This window comes from Onychomys torridus, chromosome 4 (genome assembly GCF_903995425.1).
Source record: "Onychomys torridus chromosome 4, mOncTor1.1, whole genome shotgun sequence".
NCBI classification, from domain to species: Eukaryota; Metazoa; Chordata; class Mammalia; order Rodentia; family Cricetidae; genus Onychomys; species Onychomys torridus.
In genome coordinates this window covers 18402860-18423884 of record NC_050446.1, presented here as the reverse complement: position 1 = coordinate 18423884, position 21025 = coordinate 18402860, and the positions used below count along the sequence as shown (strand labels likewise).

Below are 21025 nucleotides of genomic sequence, written 5' to 3'. Positions count from 1 at the left end.
CATAATGGTCAAGTATGATTTATTCTAGGGAAGCAAAGATTACTCATTATATGCAAATCAATAACAATACTACACCCAGACAACAAAATGATAAAAACATGATGATTTTTATAAAGACTGGAAAGGATTTTAATAAAATTCAACATTCTTTCAGTATAAACACTGAGGAAATTAAGTGTACAATGTAGATAAGTCAATAATAAAGGCCTCAAAGGTGAAATAATATCTCCCTTATGAATAGGAGAAATCTGGCAGTGTTTTCTGAGATCTAGTTTTAGACTAGGAGGTCTAAAACTTTCACTTTCACCCAGCAAAATCTGGAAGTCTTGCTTCATTGGATGGAGATAAGTGGGGTCTTCCTGTGCTTGCCAGGTAGTCTTGACTAACCTGGTACTCATTGCACAGCCCACAGTAGCTTGAACTAATGGCAATCCTCCTGCTTCAGCCTTGACTTCCTTTTTCCAAAGCTGTGCAGAACTCCTTTCCTGTTCCACAGCACCACCACCTTCATATGCCTTGCATTTGAAACTATCCTGACACCTTTAAACGACCCCAGAGGTAGATTAAGTTCTAGTAAAACTTCCTCTCAAAAGCCTTTTCTAAAAGATACATGTTTGTTTTTCTTAACAATCAATATGTTTTTTTTTTTATTATTGTAGTTTTAAAAATGGTACTTTATATAAGTCTTTGAGCTTATAACACAAGAAAGAACCACCTTTTTTCATTATCACTTATGAAAGTCTCTGGCAAGTAATAATACTTTAATATTTGGGAAAATATAGGAAGAAAAATGTCAATTCTTTGGAAGAAGCTCTAATAAATGCCTGTCAGCAAATATAAAATTAAAAAAAACAAAGAGGAAATCCAGTTTCCTTCCTCATCTGAAGATTAACCTGGAAAGAAGAGCAATGATATATCTTCTTCACCCCAAGAATGTTAATAGCTGTAAGCTGCTAAGTCATTATGGGAGAGGAAAATGTACAGATTGTGAAAAATAGAAATTATTGTCCATGAGAAAAATATCAGTCCAAAAAGATGCTTGGGATGTACAGCTCATTTAAACCAATATTCATACTAAGGTGGGTGAATGGCACTCTTGATTACTTCCCACAAAGAACTGAGGGTTTCCTAAAGCATGTGGGTTATCCTGTTTGACTTCTAATGAAATTTGTTCATGAGCAAGCAGAAGTGGCCACAATGACAGACCATTACACAGTCATTTAGGAGCAAATGTCACAATAGAAACACTAACTCATATACAGCTGATTGGTAAGCAGATCAGTTCAGAGGAAAAGAGAGGAGTAGTGAGGGAATAGTAGGAGAAAGATGGATGACAATATGAAATAGACTTCTCCTAGACGTCTTGTTTGTTTCATACCTTGCCCTCCCTGAATTTTCAAACATAACTAAAGTAAAATAAAAGAACTTGAAACAGTCTTTATGAATATGATAGAGGTCCTTAAAGGGGAAATGAATAAACAAATGGTGGAAGGAAATGAATAAAATTGCTTAGGACATGAAAGTAGAAATAGAATTTATCCAAATTAGGGAAATCTAAAAATTAAAAAGTTTAGGAATTCAGTTTGAAACCACAGAGGCAACAAATTACAAGTGATGGAAGAAGGAATCCCTGGCATTGAAGACATGATGGAAGACATAGATATATTGGTTAAGGAAAAGGTTAAATCTAAAAACCCCTGGCACAAAATATTGAAGAAATCTTATACCCAAAAAACAACCAAATCTAAGAATAATAGGAAGAGAAGAAGTAAAAGAAACACAGGTCAAAGGCACACCAAATATTTACAAGAGTCATAGAAATTTTCTCTAAAATACATATGTCTGTTAAAGTACAAGAAACGTACAGAACACCAAACGAATTGTCCCAGAAAAGAAAGTCCCTTTGACATATAATAATCAAAACAATAAATGCATAGAACAAAGAAAGAATAGTAAAACTACAAGGAAAAAGGAATAAGAAACATATGAAAGAAGAAGTACTAATATTTCACCTGACTTCTGAATGGACATTTTAAAAGACATCCTGGACAGATGTGCTACCAACTAACTCTAAGAGGCCACAAATGCCAGCTCAGACTACTATGCCCAGCAAAACCGTCAAGCACAGTAGATAAAAACATTTCATGATATATCCAAATTTAAGCAATATTTATCTACAAATCCAGCCCTAAAGAAGGTGATAGAAGGTGAACTTCAATTTTTATTGAGGTTAACTACATACAAGAAAACTCAGGGAAAAAAAATAATATCAGGCTAGCTAAGTCAAAGAGGAATGCACATACACACACACACACACATCATCATCATCATCATCATCATCATCATCATCCTCATCATCATCATTATCATCATCCTCATCATCATTATCATCATCATCATCATCATCCTCATCATCATTATCATCACAACACTGATGCACCAACAACAATAGCACTAACAACAGCGATGAGAAAAATAACAGGAATAATCATTGCAATTGGATATCTCTCAACGTCAATGGTCTTAATTTCCTAATTGGAAAAAAAAAAAAAAGGCAGATACAACGGGTGTGAAAATAAGATCCATCCTTATGCTACATAAAAAGTAAAAATGAATAAATAAAAAAGAAAACCCAAAACAGCAACAACAAAAAGAAGCACACACACACACACACACACACACACACACACACACACACACACATACACATACAGAAAAAACAAAACAAAACAAAACAAAACAAATAAAACCCAACAACAAACAAACAAAAAAACCCCAAAACACACTTTAGTATCAAGGATAGACATCACTTCAGAGAAAAGGATTGGCAATGAATATTCCAAACAAATGGACCTAAGAAAAACACTGCTGCAAACTTTTTGATATCTGACAAAAGAAACTTCAAACCTAAACAAATCAGAAGAGATAAGGAAGAACACTACATACTCATCAAAGGAAAAATTTACCAAGAAGAATTTCAAGTCATAGCGTCTATGCTCCAAACAAAAGAAACACTACTACAGTAAAAATCACATACTAAGCCTCACATACTGATAGTGGGAGACCTTAGTGACACACTGTCACCAATAAACAAGTCATTCAGACAAAAACTAAGCAAATGTGTGAACTAAGTGACAGTGTAAACTAAAAGAACTTAACATATATTTACAAAACATTTCAGCCGAACACAGAAGGATATACCTTCTTCTTAGCACTTCATGGAAATTTCTACATAATTGACCATAATTTGTATTTGGATACAAAGCATGTCTCAACAAATAAAAGAAAATAGAAATAACAGCTTGTATCATATTAGATCATGATATGATCAATTAAAACTGGATATCAGCAGCAACAGAAAAGCAGGAAACTTACAAACTTACAGATTTACAGTTATAAAAATTGAACAACTCTACTGAACAAAAAATGGGACCAGAAAGAAATTAAGAATTTCTATAATTGAATGCTTATGATTACCCAACGTCCCCAATCTTATGGGACAACAGGAAAGCAGTTTTAAGTGTAAGTTTCTACATTTAAAAAAAAAAAAGTGATCTCATAGTAGCAATTTAACAATATTCCTGAAAGCTTTAGAACTTTTTCGGGAGGAAATGACACCCAAAAAGAATAGACAAGAAATAGTCAAACTCAGGCTGAAATTTAAAAAAAAGATAGAAACAAAGGAAACAATACAAAGACTCAATGAAACAAAGAGTTTGTTCTTTGAGAAAATCAGTAAGATTAGCAAACCCTTATCCAAATTAACTAAAGGCAGAGAGAAAAGACCAAATCATCAAATTCAGAAATGAAAACAGACACTGAGGGAATCAAGCAAATAATAAAAACATACTTTCATGGCAAATCTAAAGTAAATGGGTAATTTTCTCAATACATAACACTCATCAAAGTCAAATCAAGTATACACAATTTAAACAGACCTTTAAGTCTAGTAAAGTAGAAGTAGACAGTACCAGTCTCTCAACCAAAAACATAAGTATAATGCAGAATTCTATCAGACTTTCAAGAAGAGTTAATGCCATTACTTCTCAAATTATTCAACAGAATAGAAACCAATGGAACATTTCCCAGCTTATTTTATGAGGCCACAATTACCTTGGAATCCATTTCAAATAAAGACCCAATAAAGAAAGCAAATTACAGACTAATTTTCCTTATTAATGTAGATGTAAAAATAATAAAATACTTGTAAACTGAGTGAATCCATGAATACACCAAAAAGATCATCCACCATGATCAAGTAGGCTTTATGCCAGAGATGCAGAAATGGTTCAACATACATAATTGATAAATGTAATTCACCATATAAAATTGAAGTGAAAAACACATGGTTATCTCATTAGATACAGAGAAACCCTTTGACAAAATCAAACTGCCCTTCATGATAAAAGTATTGGAGAGATTGGGGATACAAGGTACATATCTAAGTAGAATAAAGACAATTCAAGGCAAGTACATAGCAAATATCAACGTAAAAGGAAAAAAATCTCAAATTAATTCCACTAAAATCAGGAAGAAGACAATGCTGTCCACTCTCTCGACACATTTTTATTATAGTATTTGTAACTTTAGCTAGGAAAATAAGACAACTGAAGGAGCTCAGGGGTTAAAATTGGAAAGGAAGAAGTCAAAGTATCTTTAATTGTCCACAATATAATGGTATAGTTAAGTTATTTGAAATTTTACCAGGAAAATGCTACAACTGACAAGCATATTCAGGAAAGTAGATGGATACAAAATTAACTGACACAAATCAATAGTCCTCCTATATACAAATGCCAAATGATGCATACCTTTAATTCCAGCACTGGGAAGGCAGAGGCTGACAGATCTCTGAGTTTGAGGCCAAACTGATCTACAGAGAAAAATCCGGAACAACCAAGCTTAGGCAATGAAAGAAACTGTCAAAAGCAGAAAGCTGGTGAAAATGTATTTGAATGGAGGTGGGCAGGGATGTTCCAGCCACAGCAAGGAGAAGAACTTGGCAACTTTGGCCACCTGGTTCTGTCTTTAGAGTCAAAAATGCAAGAAAGGGTTTATGGAATCTCCTTCCATGGCTAATGAAAGCTTCTGAGGCTAGCCATGTGTCAGGAGTGTCCCTGCATGGAGGTCTAGACAAGCCAACAAGCCAAGGTGTGAGTCTGTGAAGGTGAAGCCTAGATTGCTTTGGAGGTCCAAAATTTTAGAGATGACAGAGTCATGGGATACATGTAGAGGAATTCTGCAAACAGAGAGTGGAACCAGCCCAAGAAAAAGATGTGTGTTGTAATCAATATAACTAAAAGGAGTTGGAGAGAGATCTAAAGAGTGCTTTGACATTAGACAAGGAGACACAGAATTTGGAGTTTTCCCAACTGGCTTTTGGTCTTTCTTTGGTCCAGTATTTCCTCATTGTACCTACTTCCCTTCCTTTTAGTACAGTAATGTTTATCCTATGTCATTATATGTTAGAAGCATGTGATCTGCTTTTTCATTTTGATTTTACAGGGGATTACAGTTAGGTGATTGCATGAATCTCAAAAGAGACTTTGAACTTTGTACTTTTAAAGAGTGCTGATATTGTGATAGACTATAGGGACTTTTGAAAAAGGATTAAACAATTTTTTTTTCATTATGATATGGTTATAAGCCTATGGGAGCCAGAGAGTGGAATGGAGTGCTATAAATGAATTGACACTCATATACCCATAGGAAGTGACACTACTAGGACTTGTGACCATGTTGGAGTAGGTGTGGCATTGTTTGAGGAAATGTGTCCCTAGGGGTGGGCTTTGAAGTTTCAGATGCTCAAGCCAGGCCCAGTGTCTCTCTCTTTTCCTTCTGCCTGTTGATCTAGACATAGAAATCTTAGCTCCTTACCGTGGTGTTTACCTCTGAGCTAGCATGTTTTCTGCCACAATAATAATGGACTAAACCTCTGAACCTCTAAGCCAGCCCCAATAAAACATTTTTCTATATAAAAGAGGCTGAGGCTATGGTGTCTCTTCACAGAAATGAAACCCTGTGATACTTCAAGTGGGCATATAACCAAATGATGCTTCATCTTACCATACAGACACTTGCTCAACCATGTTCATATCTATTCTATTCTATTCATAATAGCTGCAAATTGAAAACAAGCATGTGTTGCTCAACAGATGAAAATATAAAGAATATGTGGTACATTTATACAGTAAAGTATCACTCAGCCATTAAAACAATGACATCATGCAATCTGCAGGCAAAAGGGTAGAATTAGAAAAAAAAGGCCATCCTTAATGAGGTGTCGATGACCCAGGAAGATAAACCTTTTCCTTCTTCAACCATCATCAGAGGAGCTTCCTCATGCAGTAGATGTGAACAAATATAGAGACACATAGGCAAACATTATACAGAGAGAAAGAGAAACCTTGGAACACTCAATCATAAATGGTCCTTACTGATCATAGCTCAGGCAACCCTGCAGAAGAGAAGGCAGAAAGAATGTAAGAGCCAGAGGGATTGGAGGATATCAAGAAAACAAGAACCTCAAATCAACATGAGCAAAGCACATAGGTACTCACAGAGACTGAGCAATGTGTATAGAGCCTGCTCAGGTCTTCACCAGGTTCTCTGCATTTATAGTATGGCTTTTGGTTTAGTGTTTTTATGGGATTCCTGAGTGGGTCTCTGACTCTTGTGCCTTCTCTTGGTCTCTTTTCTTTTTCTTTGTCCTTTCCAACGTTGATGTGGTAGTTTTTGTTTTATATTACTATATTCCATTTTATTGTAGCCAAAAATAAGTGAAGGAATGAAAACCTAGCCACTAGTATCAAGGTTAACAACTGAACTGTTATATCTTCTGGGAGAGGGAAAATCAGTCTTTGCCAGTGGAGTAGCACTGGCTGTATCAACCATTACAGGACATGTCAAGAGAAGTTGACCAACAAATAGTGGACTTCACAGGGTTTGGTTTTTTTTTTTTTTTTTTTTTTTTTTTTGTGTGTGTGTGTGTGTATGTGTGTGTGTCTTTATTTGGTAAACATTTGATGGGGCTTATTGTTTGTTCGTTTTCTTTTTGAGTGCTTTTGTAGTTTGCTTTCTAAGTTTTGGGAGTTTTGATGTATTGAGTGTTTGGTGTGTTAACTTAAATAAAGTTAGGTTGGTATCAAGATGAAGAAGGTATGGAAGAACTTAGAGTAGGGAAGAATATGATTAAAATATATTTAAAATTATTTAAGATAATAATGTATATATACTGTGTCTATGGAAAAATTCTATTGCAGCATTAGACTGTCAGTTACTGGAAGTTGACATGACTATAATTGAGAAACTCATTTTCCAGTCCGTTCTTCATCCTCTTCATGTGATATGAGTTAAGCTCTGGAACTATTCAGTAGCAGTTAGACTGCAGATCTTGTTCTTGAATGGATAATGTCCCAATAATTTGAATTTGTATTAAAGTTCAGAACTTTCAGATCTGGGTGACTGATACCAGCCCTGAGATACAAGTCTAAAATATGGCTTATCTGGAAGCAACTATTATTGGAAATAATAAAAAAAGACACTTTCTTAAGTTGCACTGACTTTGGTGTAAGAAAAGAGAAAATGGAATTTTTCTTTAAACACAAGCAATGTCAAGTCTTGTTCTGCTAAAAGCAGTTTTAATCCCAGAGGGATTCCACAAAGGACAATACTCTCTCTATTGTATTTGAAAACTCTAATCATCTTTATAAAAAATTATTTTCTTCATGTTTATATTTGTTATGTGCACATGTGTGTAGGTGCTCTTGATGGCCAGAAGAGGGCACAAGAACAATTAAAGAAAATGATGCTATGAATTTAAGAGGAAGAGTAGGGAGGGGGAACATAGGAGGAGTGGAAGTAAGGAAAGAGAAGGGAAGAAATGATGTAATTAACTTTAATTTAAAAATTTAGAAAAAGAAACAATTCAATGAGAAAACTGGAAAATTGTTATCACTCTGTCACACTCATAGGCCAGCAATGAACATATGCAGTGTCTTACACAGTTCTTGTGGCTTTTAAACCATTATAGACATTTTTGTTGTCTTTTGGCTTAGCAGATATTTTCTATAATATAATTAATTTAATTATCTCTGTGTTACACTTGGCAGAAAAATTGTGAAACAAGTTGTTCCAAAGATCAGTTTCAGTGTTCCAATGGTCAATGCCTTTCAGCAAAATGGAAGTGTGATGGACATGAAGACTGTAAATATGGAGAAGATGAGAAAAACTGTGAACCAGGTAAAATGAGAGCAGAATATCCAACTTCGTGGCTGTTTTTAACTTGATATAATTTCAACCAAGGTGTTTTGTCCAGAAAACTGTGGCACAGGCACACAGTGTGCTGGCTTTTAGAGATCAATTGGAGTATCTGTGAATATGCTCTTTGAGGGCTCTTCCAATTTTTTAAAGACATTTTGGCAGGTAAAACCTTTACTTCTGTAGGGGATCTAAGAGCCTGTCTTGGAATTGGCATCCATTATTACAAACTGAAATTTGTTTCAACTGTGTGATCAGGTTTTCAATCATAGAAGGTGAGGTTCTGAAACAGATAGCAGCAGTGGGATGGGCCAGCTGAGAAGCAAACGGATATATATATATCTCATATTAAGTCAAGTAGAAATTACAAAGTCATGGGGCATATAGAAAAATATTTCTATTTTTTAAAAATGGTTCTAAAATATGCTCATTAAACATAGAATACTTATCAAGATGTTTAAATTGCATTGTTTTATAGGAAAACAAATACATAAACAAATACCTACTGCCATCCATATATAAGCACAAATGCATAGTCTTAGGAGACTAGGCCCTAGAAACTGCTTACTCCCTGCCATGAACTCTGCTCAAGCTATAATCCATCTTTCTTTCCACCTCCAGATGTATTCTTAGTCATTGTTCCTAGCAGATTTTCTAGACAAAACTGTTGTATAAAAGAAATGAAACTCAAGGGAGCCTTTTACATCTTTGTTTAAACAATTAGTCCTCAGTGTGATGGTAATGTAATTTAGATTACCTCATTATCAAACATAAGGTCAAACACTAGAAGTCTCAATAAAAGCATTAGACTCCAAATCTATAGGCAAAATATAGCTATCATAAATTATATGATAATTAATTAAAACTGGGATATAATAACTCTGCTTAAGGAAAAAAAACTGCTGGACAGTGGTGGTACACACCTTTAATCCTAGAACTGAAGAGGCAGAGGCAGGAATATCTCTGAATTCAAGGCCACCCTGGTCTATAGAATGTGTTCCAGGACAACCAGGGCTACACAGAGAAACTCTGTCTCAAAAACCAAAAATAAATAATAAAGAAAGAAGAAGAAAGAATACTGTAAATTCTACACAATTGGTTAACTACACAAATGCTATCTTTAAGTCTGAAGACAAAAAGGTTCAAATGGGAATCTCATGCCAATATTTTCACTTTCTGTGAATATATATATATGAACTTCCTCAAGGCTTCTTCATGAACAATGGAATAAGATCTCAATAATTTTTCTTGTTTATTTAGTCTATTGTGTTGAATCTTTACTTCACAGCCAATTATATCCTATATATAACAAAACAATAGTGTAGACCACAATTTAAATGGTCCTTAATCCTAGTTACTGAACCTTTTTTAAATATCATAATCTCATCTTAGTCTGTCCATGAATTCATATTTGCATATGCTTTTATATATTTTACCTTCTAAATCAGTTATTCTTTTTTGCTATATCTAAACTTCAGCTTTATAATTGTTTAGCCTTCCCTGCTTGCTCATCAAGTGAATATATGTGTGCCAGTGGAGGATGTCTGTCAGCGTCTTTGAAATGTAATGGAGAACCTGACTGTGTTGATGGTTCAGATGAGGTAAAACTATCATTTGATTAAAGTTTTGAATTGCATGAACTGGGGTTGAAAGAGCAAATGCAATAAAAATAAGCAAAAAATTGACTATCAGAACTGTCTCAGATTCTATGCAGCTTTATGTTATATATGAATATAACACATAGATGGACTTTCATTCTCTCTGTATCCTAAAGCACTTTGTTACTTGTAGAGGTTGTCTTCATGAAGGCGAAATACGATGACTCACTCTATAGCAAACATCAACTATTGTGAATTTCACGGTTAGACTGCCTGTGATTCCATTAACATTAATGAAGACGTTGCTTTCTCATTGTGTTTGAACAGATGGACTGTGTGATAGAATGCAAGGAAGATCAGTTTCGATGTAAAAATAAAGCATACTGTATTCCAATCCGATGGCTGTGTGATGGAATTTATGACTGTGTGGATGGAAGTGATGAAGAGAGCTGTGGCAGAGGTAAGATGGTGGTTCATATGCTTCTAAATGAGAGCATGGAAATCAAGTTGCTCGATAGTATCTATAGATATGCAAAGGGTAGGATTTACGAAAAATTCTTTCAGCTTTCTCGTTCCACTCCATAATACCTTGCAGTAAATAAACAAAATCCACAAAAATTTGAAGCAGAATGTAAGTCCAAACTATGCACAATGGGAGAAAACTCACCCAGATGCAAGAGTTTAGAGAGTACCTGATGGCAGACTGTCTCCAGGAAAGAAAGCACATCAGTGATAAAATGAGAGGTATAGAGGACACAGCTTCTATGGTGGGGTGGGGGCACACAGTCTCAAAAGAGGCTGCAGGCTCTGTAGAAACAAGGTGCGGCCTGTGTAGAGACATGGAGAATACTTATAGGTATGGGACACAGTCTCTATAGAGGACACAGTATCCATAAAAAATGTTTCTAGAAGCATGACTGCACACGTGTTCTCTGTGCTCTACCACGGTGTCCCTTCTACGTGGCTTTTCTTTCTCTGAGGGAACAGGAGGATCACATGGGTTACTGGATTGTACTTACTTACTACCTGTATGAGATGTAGCTTGTAGTTTGTGACAGAAATTTTCTTATTTTCATGTTGTTGAGAAGATGACTTGTACTTTTTTCAGTCTGGAAGATGATTTTCAATTTTAACATGCAATATTTTGTAGTTGTGTGAAGACCATTTTTCTGAAACCATGTTTTGGTTTATATATCACAACATTAAAAACAGCTAGTTGTTACTGTAAGTTAATGAGAATTAGAAAGAAATGTGCTTAACATTACACAACTTGTCTTTTTATATTATTTTATTTGTTCATTTCAATGCAATGTTTTGTACCTAGATCACAGCTTACTCTCAATGGACTTTACATTTCAACATCTGGAACAGGATTAACAGAGATGATACCACCACAGGCTCCCAAACATTTTAAAACACTTTCAGGATTTACATAGTATAATTCTATTTCTTAAGAAGATCAGGTGTTTATGATTAAATAGTGTCTCCATATCAAACCCAATAATATCTTCATTTAGGAGAACTTTTAGTTCACTTCAGAATCTGCATGGCAGCATAGAGAACAGGGAAGGTATAGACGTCTAAAATAGCTGTCTGTCTTCAGTTGACCTCATACTCTTTGCAGTTGATCTTTCTAGAGGCAAGAGTCACCTGGATCACATGGTAGCACCAAATCACCAACACACCATATAAAAAGCTCTGTGATTGTGGTTTAGTTGGTAAGATAATCTATTCAGGGCTCAAAATCAGCCCTTGCTCTGGTATAGCTAGGGATCTAGCTGTGTTTTGGGAACATGGCCTGAGTAGTTACCAGTGCAAACCATTTGTGGCTGCCAGGGCTGCCTTGTTCCTGCCAGCCTTTTCTGTACCTCAGACCCTCATGTACTGTTGCTCCATTATATGGCATCCTGTGCAAACTGGAATTGCAAGTATCTTTCACACTGAGATGGATTCTCCTCAATGCTTCACTGATGGAAGACAGAGTTGATAGCCCTTCATATGATCACTTACAAATTTGACAAAGCTGCATCTGCCCTATCTACTCACAGGTCTAGCTTCTCTAGGCTTCTTTCCATCTAGTTGAGTATGTTCAGTTGAAGTATCGTGGTGACTAAAGTATTTATTCTTGGATTTATATTCCTTAAGGAGATACAATGTTTACAATTTTAGTATTTAATTTAATCTGAGGAAGTAACTTTGGTATTGATAAATATTTCTCAAAACTTTAAGGAAATACAAAGCTAAAATAAGCCTCCCTTATATTATAATTGATGTCCTGTCACTTTGAAATGGTACACTTCCACTAAAATGTTATCCTAGGAGTCAAGGAATCTCTCTCTCTGTCTTTCTCTCTCTCTATGTGTCTCTCTCTCTCTCGGTCACTGTGTATGTGTGTGTGTATGTGTGTGTGTGTGTGTGTGTGTGTGTGTGTGTGTGTGTGTGTGTGTGTGTAATGTATCATTGCATTAATTACAGGGGGATATGAATAAAGGATTTTAATTCTGATACCCAGCATCAATATAAAACCCATGTGTCTGTACACTTGCAAGACCAGTGTTGTTAGGATAGAGATAAGTAACTCTCAGGAGCTTGTGACCCAGGCATTCCAGTCAAGATGGTGAGCTACAGGTCCAGTGAGAGACTCTTTCTCAAGGGGCTAGCAGTAGGGCAATAGAGGAAGATGTCAAGCTCACTTCTGCCTCTAATGTTGCATGCTCCCCTACACACACACACACACACACACACACACACACACACACACACACACACACAAGTTTAAGGTTCAGTATGACATATTGTTCCAATCACTGAGCTTTGGTTACTTAGTTTACAAGAATAATATTCCAAATCTGACGGAATTAATAGAAGCATTTGTATTTTAAAAGGTAGAATCTATGGTCCTAACAAACCTGATGTTTATGGTGGCCTGAACTTTCATTCTTTTGTGGAAAAAAGATTTACAGTATTCTTTTAGCAAACATAAGCTCAAAGTAAGCAAACTATGTGTTTTTTTTTAAATATTACCACATATCAAAACTTCTCTCAACCCACCAAGATGAGAACTATCAATGCTTGTTTTCTGTGTGATCCTCTTGACCAGTTTTTTGGGGTAGCTGTGTGAAGCTGTGAGCAGCACAGTTATAGTTCAGATATGTCATTGCTAAGCCTTGTATTGTGTTTTCTATTTTTTTCTCTTAATCATCTGGTGATTTGTTCACAAATATATCTAGGAAACTGGAATGTTAATCTAGCCAATTTCCTTAAATTGTACCTTTCCTGTTGCTTCTGTGTGCCTCATGCCATCTGAGAATTAAGCATTGTAATGGACTCAGGATGCCAAGAGTTCCCTGAAGCACTGTTTGAAATACAAATTCTTTATGGTATAGTCTGAAGTCATTAGTAGGTTATCACTGTAGATGTAACCGGCTCGTTAAATAAGAAACACAGAACAGATCGTAGAGTTAAAAACCACAAGGTCAGAGCAAGAGCGGAAAACCTTACCCTTCACTGCTTCTGCTGTTCTTCCTCTCTGCAAGAGACCTACTTCTGTGCGTCCTGTCGTCCTGTCTATTGAAAGACTTTCTGTTCTGTTTCTCATTGGTTGTAAACCCAGCCACATGACCTCATCACTGCCTGTTTGTACAGACCTTCTATGGTTGGTATTGAGATTAAAGGTGTGTGTCTGCCATGTTGGCTGTGTCCTTGAACACACAGAGATCCACCTAGCTCTGCCTCCCAAGTGCTGGGATTAAAGGCGTGCCCCACTACTGCTCAGCTTCTGCTCTGGCTTGCTCTGACCTCAAGGCAACTTTATTGACATACAAATAAAACCACATTTCAATACAAATAAAATATCACTATATATCACAAAAACCTTTAGCTTGCTGTTACAATTATAATTAAATTTATATTTCTATCCTTAATAAAAAACAGTGCTATGCCCAGCACTCTTCTGGGCATCTATAAATAAAATGATACCTAATTCAATAGTGTAGGAAGATCACTTTTCCTTTTAACAGCACTGATATACTATAAATATAATTTTTTAAGATAAAGTGTGTCAAGAGTTCATAACTGTGTCTGAATTTAATTTGTCATAAAATACAGCATGCAATGAGACTGATAATTTAAACCATTATTACCCAAAAAAATGTGACTCTACTGTATGATTTTTTAATTAAAGCAATGCACACTTGAGCCCTATATTCATGTGATCTCTGTCTCTCTCTTGTTCCCTCCCTCCCTCCTTCCTTTCTTCTCTCCTTGCTTCTCCTTCTCCTCCCCATTCTACTTCTCCTTCTGTCTTTTGGAAACACAGTCTGTCTAGGTAGCTATATTACCTAGATTGCCTTCAGAATCAAGTACTATTGCCTCAGTTGTTCTAGTGGTGGAGTTAAACCATATACCATAGCACAAAGAGTGTGTTTAGATTCCATTTAATAGTAAAAGTCAAGTGTATTTTCTTTTGTATTGTTTTCAGGGAAAATGTTAAATGGGTATATATTAGATTATATGAGTTTTGGTAATTGAGATTACTTTTAGATTGCAGCAATTTAGAGCTCCGCATTGCTGACACTTGAAATAAAGGAGCATTTCAGGAACCTGTGGAGTTTGAAGCCTTATGCTCTGAATGTCAACCAGTCAACTCTCTGACTAATTGAGAGCCTGCCTTTCTACATGTCTTAGAATTCTGTGGCTCTAAAAGATGGCAGACATAAGCAGAACCAGTCCTATTTTAGAAATTGTGCAGAAATTCTCAGCCCCTGATTTAAGTGTCACTCAAATTTCTGAAAAATAAAACTGTAAATACCTTCCTCTAAGCATGTCTACAATTGATCACATCAGATCGTTTTTAAAGTCAATTATATGAAATCTGCCAAGTTCCCATCATACAATGAACTTGCTTTGAAAATCACAATAGGCATAAACATCATGAACATTTCCTACCAGGAAAATAAACTGATTTGTTCATCTTAGTTCTGAATTTATATCTCTGTGATGTATTACTGGGTAGTACTTATGAATATGGGTTTATAAGTTACTTTATTATTTTACGTGTGTGTGTGTGTGTGTGTGTGTGTGTGTGTGTGTGTGTTTAATTGGAGTAAACCCACACAAGGGACAGTGCTCCTCACATACTTTATCAAATGAAAAGCCCAGTTCCAGGAATGAGATGCTGCGCTTGGATTGCTGATCAGAAGTGTGGCAAAGAGCATCCCAAAATACAGGTTATTGCTGTTGCTTTTGGTTGCCCAAAAGAACAGGATGATATAAATTAAAACTTTAAATGATAAAATCTTTTAAATTTTAATTGAAGATTATTTAGATTTACAAGATGTTCTTCTGTTATCTCTTGGTATTCCCTAAAAAATATGATGTATTTGACAATAATGTGAAGATATTTAGAATTGTATAATTAGAAATATGCCTTTTGTTGAAGAAAAGTGTTCGGAAATTTCATGTTTCTGGTACTATGAAGGAAAGAAATGTACAGAAACAAATTAGTAAATAATAGAAAAAATAGAGGATGCTGAACCCTTCTGTGTGGCATTACTAATTTTCACAATCTCCTTTTCTTAAAAATGAAGGAGGAAGTATATGCAGAGCTGATGAGTTCCTGTGTAATAACTCCTTATGCAAGCTCCATTTCTGGGTTTGTGATGGAGAAGATGACTGTGGAGACAACTCAGATGAAGCCCCTGATATGTGTGGTATGGTCTCTCATGCGGCTCTCATTGAGCTCTCATCTTGTAATCTAATACTCTGAAGGGTATGAAGGAAGTATTGAGCTGATCTACAGATGCCATATGCTTGGGGTCAGGTAGCTATAGTATACCATCAGATACGTATTCTGGCCGAGTAATAAAGAGATCATGCTGTTAGAAGTTAATGACTCTGTAGGCAACCCACTGATCTGTCATGTCAGCACTATTCACAACATAGAGTATGCACTGTTTAGAAGGATTTGATTTCAGTAGATAGACATTTGAATTGAGTGAGGTCCATTTAAATTTTGGCTTCACCTCAATGGGTGTTTTAGGATGAGGAAATTTTAATAGTAAGTGTAAATAATGTGAATATGCAAATGACGTAATACCAGAGATAAAAACTTACAGCAGAGACTCTTTAGAAATCAATGCATAGTATACACAGAATCATATGTTAGTCATTCAGTGTTGATACTTAAAAAGTGCAAAACAACACCAAACAAACAAAATAAACAAGTAACAGCAACAACCCCCAAACAACAACAACCTCCCCCAAACATACTTTATGTACAAGTTACTCTTGACTAATGTTTTCAGGGTATGTACCATGAAAAATCTGTACAATCTGAGATCATAAACATAAATAATTTCTTTATTATTATTCTTTTGTAATCTAATCTCAGCAAGAAAGAAGGGCCTAGCTTTAATTTAAAAGAAAATACTTCCACATCAGATATCATTAAATAGTACCTCAAATGGTTGAAGTGGGGTGTAGTATGGGTGTATGTATTTAAATTTCATGGTAGCAAGACAAATAAAGTAATGCTTTTTCATAAATGATGACATTTGCTTATTAGTTTTAACACTGAGGGTAAAATACAAAGAGGCATATTTATTTTTTAAGTGATTTCAGGGGGAAAATGTCTTTTAGAAAATATTTTTCTGTGGGTAAAACTGATGTATGATATGACAAGGTTTTCTTTGCATAATGCCAAGAGAACAGACTCCAGAGCATCACCTGAGTCATAATTATATATCTATATATCATGTATATACACATCACCCTATAATATACATATATACATAATGAACCTAAAATATGAGACCTTCCCTATCTTGATCAACTCAGAACCTCTTAATATTCAATAACTATATTTTCCCTTTTCATTTATATTCCACTTGATCATGAAACCAGTGAGAGGATCTTGGAATAACTGATTATTAAATAACCATACTATAGAGCTACACCCTCCTGGGCCATTTCTTATCCTGGGAAAGGCTTCTGAGGGAAATTCCACACAGTAGAACTGGAAAAATATTGTAAAATCTGAGTGTCTGGGCTGTTGTGCACTCCTGTCTCCCATCAGTGTAAATATTAAGTAGAACAGCTATTCAAGTCATAGGATCTTCTATATCATTGGAGATAGAACAAACAAACAAATACCAAAGCTTCTTTCCTTGAGATGACCTCACATGCTCATTTAATAATTCACAATACTTTCTATATATTATTTTGAAAAATGACAGAAATAAGTTAAAGGTACATGAGTGAATTTTTTTTTCTGTTACTGTGATAAAACACTGATCAAATGCAACTTGGGAGGTTGGGGATTTAGCTCAGTGGTAGAGCACTTGCCTAGCAAGCACAAGGCCCTGGGTTCAATCCTCAAATCAAAAAAAAAAAAAAAGCAACTTAGGCTAGAAAATAATTATTTTATTATGAAGATTTACAAAAGTATGCAACAACAATTTTTGTTCAGTCCTGGAATGAGGGAAGTAACATTTTCATCTCAGTCTGAGTGGTGTATAACTGAGACCAGGAGCAAGAAAATAATAAGAATTAAAAACAAATAAATAAAAAACCCCAAACCAAAACAAAGAATTCTGGAGAGTGGAACTACATGTAAAAGCCCAGATACAGAGCAAACCATAGATTAGTGGAGAAACTGGAACACTCATGTTCCTCTACAGTTCAAAATTAGGAGCTAGCAGAGATGGCTAAGCAGTGGTAAGACTCACAAACAATATTGTAGCATGCTAGGCAATAGTTTTATTGACTATAATGATAAATACATGTGATAAAATAACTATTGACCTATTTGACATCGTTGTAAGTAAAAAACTATTGTCAAGTAAGTTAAGTTCTAGACTGGGTTGATTTGAATCTGAGAGAGGAAGGTGTGAAGTACACAGAGCTTTTGTTTCCACATGGAAATAGAAGTAGAATTTAGAAAAAACAACTGTAAAGATTGGAGTTCAATTTGGCAATGCATTTGCCGAGACAGTCAAGCTTAAATTGGACATTTGATTCCAATATTTAAAGAAAGAGGTTATTCTACTTGTGTAAATGTCACAGGGGTAATAAATGTAACAAATATTTGAACATATTTGGAGATTATACTGAATGAGGTAAATCATACAAATAAGGAGAGCAGGGAAGACTGTTGAATGGCACTAAAAGAGCGTGTGAGCTGTCAGAAGAGTTAGATGGACAAACATAACAAGATTACAAAACTAAAAATTGCCAGGTGGTGGTGGCGCACACCTATAATCCCAGCACTTGGGAGGCAGAGTAAGGCGGATCTCTGTGAGTTCATGGCCAGCCTGGTTTACCAAGTGAGTTCCGGGAAAGGTGCAAAGCTACACAGAGAAACCCTGTCTCAAAACAAAAACAAGGGGTGGTTCTTTTTAGATGTGAAAATAAATTCCATATTAGGAGGAAAACTATTTTTAAAATGTAAATAAATAATTTTCAATCTTATTAATTTCCCTTTTATTAAAAATGGATTCTTTTCTCATAGAATATATCCTGATTATAGTTCCCCTTCCTTCTACTCCTCCCAGTTCCTTCCGACCCCCTCCCATCGGGATCCACTTGCTTTCTGTCTCTCATTAGAAAAGACCAGCCTTCTAAGAGATAAGAGATAAACATAACAAAATAAAATATAAGATTTTTCAAAAGCCATTACAAACAAGCTGGACAGGGCCACCATCAGAAGGAAAAGACCCCAAGTGAAGGCACAAAAATCAGAGACCCACTAATCTACACCCAAAGGAGTCCACTAAAGATACTTAACCTGAAAGCTGTAATATATCCATAGAGGACCTGGTGCAGACATTTGTAGACCCGTGCTTGCTGCTTCAGTCTCTGTGAGTCCATATAAGCTTTGCTCAGTTGATTTAGAGGGCCTTGTTTTCTTGTGTCCTGATCCCCTTTGGCTCTTATTCTCTTTCCACTCCTCTTCCTCAGGTTTCCTGAGGTCTGAGGTGAGGTATTTAATGGAGGTATCCCATTTGGAATTGTGTGTTCCAAGATGTTCCCCATCCCTCTTTCTCTCTTGATCTGTAATGTCTGGCTGTTGGTCACTGTATTTGTTCCTGTGTGCTGAAGGAGGAATCTTCTCTGATGATAGCAGAATAAGACATTATCTAAGATCTATGAGTATAGCAAACTACCATTTGGAGTCATTATATTTTTATTTTTTTAAAGACCACTACTAACTGGATTTCTCTATGTCTCTGGGCTACCTAGTCTCTGGTCCTTAGTCACCCAAGCAGTCTCGGGTCATTAAGGATGTTAAATTAGTTGTTGGCTCATGTGCAGAGGCAAGTAGATCTGTGAAGACTTCAACAATACAATCACATAAGAGCCAACAGCTCATTTCCTGCCCTCTCTTATTCCACCTCATGCTTATTAACCCTCTGCCTTCTCTACTCATCTCTTTCTGAGATCCATGACATTTGGTTTAATTTTATGATCCATTTAGTTTAAGCAGCACAATCTGTGTGATCACTGGATGGGAACTATCTATTGGAGCCTGGGGAAGTTACCAGTGGCACATAAGTGAAGGCATTGCACCCCTTCTCCATTAAAATGACAGTAGCAAATAATTCAGTGGTGAAGGGTGGAGCCATCTTGACAATCCTCTAATCTTGCCTGACTACTAACCAGCTTCTTCTTGTTCAGACCCAGGGAAGGCATCTATCACTGCTGTGAGTTCATGATTATAATGGCTGTGTCTTGTCCAGAATGTGGCATTTCACATCCATTACTCATATTTTCTGGTTCTTATGTTTTTTTGCTTCTTTTTTTTAATGTTCCATGAGCTTTATAGAAAATTATGTAAGTGTCTTGTTTAAGGCTGAGTGCTGTGGATGATCTTTCTGTAGGCTGTGATTATGTGTTGCTACCACTGGTTAATAAAGAAGCTTCATTTGACTCATGTTTTTGTGGGTCTAAAATCCTTTCTTAAGCTTTTGTCAGGTTTTATGCAGAAACCCTAGCCCCACATTTTAGCCGGAAGTTTTCCTGTGTCCCAAATAAACACACAGAGGCTTATTATTAATTACAAACTGTTTGAGCTATGGCTCAGGCTTATTGCTAGTTAGCTCTGACATATTGAATTAACCCATTTCTATTAATCTATGTTCTGCCATGTGGTTGTAGTCTTACCAGTCTGATGGCATCTTGTTCCTTGGGTAGCTGGATGGTGTCTGTTTCAACTTTGCCTTTCTTCTCCCTGTATCTCTCTTTGATTTCCTACCTGGCAATAAACTGTCTTACTATAGGCCAAAGCAGCTTCTTTATTAGCCAATGGTAGCAACACATTTTCTTTTTCTTTTTCTTTCTTTTTTTTTTTTTTTTTTTTTTTTTGGTTTTTTGAGACAGGGTTTCTCTGTGTAGCTTTGTGCCTTTCCTGGAACTCACTTGGTAGGCCAGGCTGGCCTCAAACTCACAGAGATCCGCCTGCCTCTGCCTCCTGAGTTCTGAGATTAAAGGCGTGCACCACCACCGTCTGGCGGCAACACATTTTCATACAACATACAGATAGACCATTCCACAGCAGCGGAGCACTTATCCACCACTTATTCTTTACACTTTGTGTAGGTATGAGCCTTTGCACCCACTGTCATTTATTAGACAGAGAGGCTTCGCTGACTGAGCTTGAGGAGAGCACTTTTTGATGGGCACAAATATACATGTCTAGAAGGCAGATTGGCACTAAGTCAATTTAGTTAAATGACCCTGCCAATGAGTTTTTGTTCAGGTTTATGGTACCTAGCATGGATTCCCTTATGTGACACTATTTCTGGGAAGACGTGATCAGTTTACTCATTCCAGGGGAACGAACAACAGAAATAAAGTAAGAACACTACAAAAGTGTAACTTAGAGAACAGTCAAGTTTTATTCAGTTTACAGAAGAATGGGTGAGGGGTTACTTACAAGAGGCAGAAATGACTCAAAGACAGCTATGTCACCAAAAGCCTACCCCAACAATGGGTAATACAAACACTAAAAACCTGGAACTCACAGCACCACTTACAGGCAGCTTGACAAACTGACAAGTATTTGTTCCAGGCATTTCATTTTGTTTGAGCTTCTTCTAGGCAATTCAGCTGGACTCTACTTCTTCTAGCTTATTTGTCTGTTTTCTACTTCTTTCATGCAGTCTGAATTG

At 36.1% G+C, this 21025-nt stretch overlaps 1 protein-coding gene across 7 annotated transcripts in view; it reads left to right on the top strand.

Moving 5' to 3' along the window:
• Positions 1 to 21025, top strand: part of Lrp1b (LDL receptor related protein 1B) — a 1919409-nt gene that overhangs the window by 1759869 nt on the left and 138515 nt on the right. For all 7 annotated transcript variants that reach the window (XM_036183000.1, XM_036183003.1, XM_036182999.1 and 4 more), the window contains 4 exons: positions 8112 to 8241; positions 9754 to 9860; positions 10185 to 10317; positions 15446 to 15568. In XM_036183000.1, the coding sequence (XP_036038893.1) occupies positions 8112 to 8241; positions 9754 to 9860; positions 10185 to 10317; positions 15446 to 15568 (493 nt within the window). The remainder of the gene's footprint in view (positions 1 to 8111; positions 8242 to 9753; positions 9861 to 10184; positions 10318 to 15445; positions 15569 to 21025) is intronic.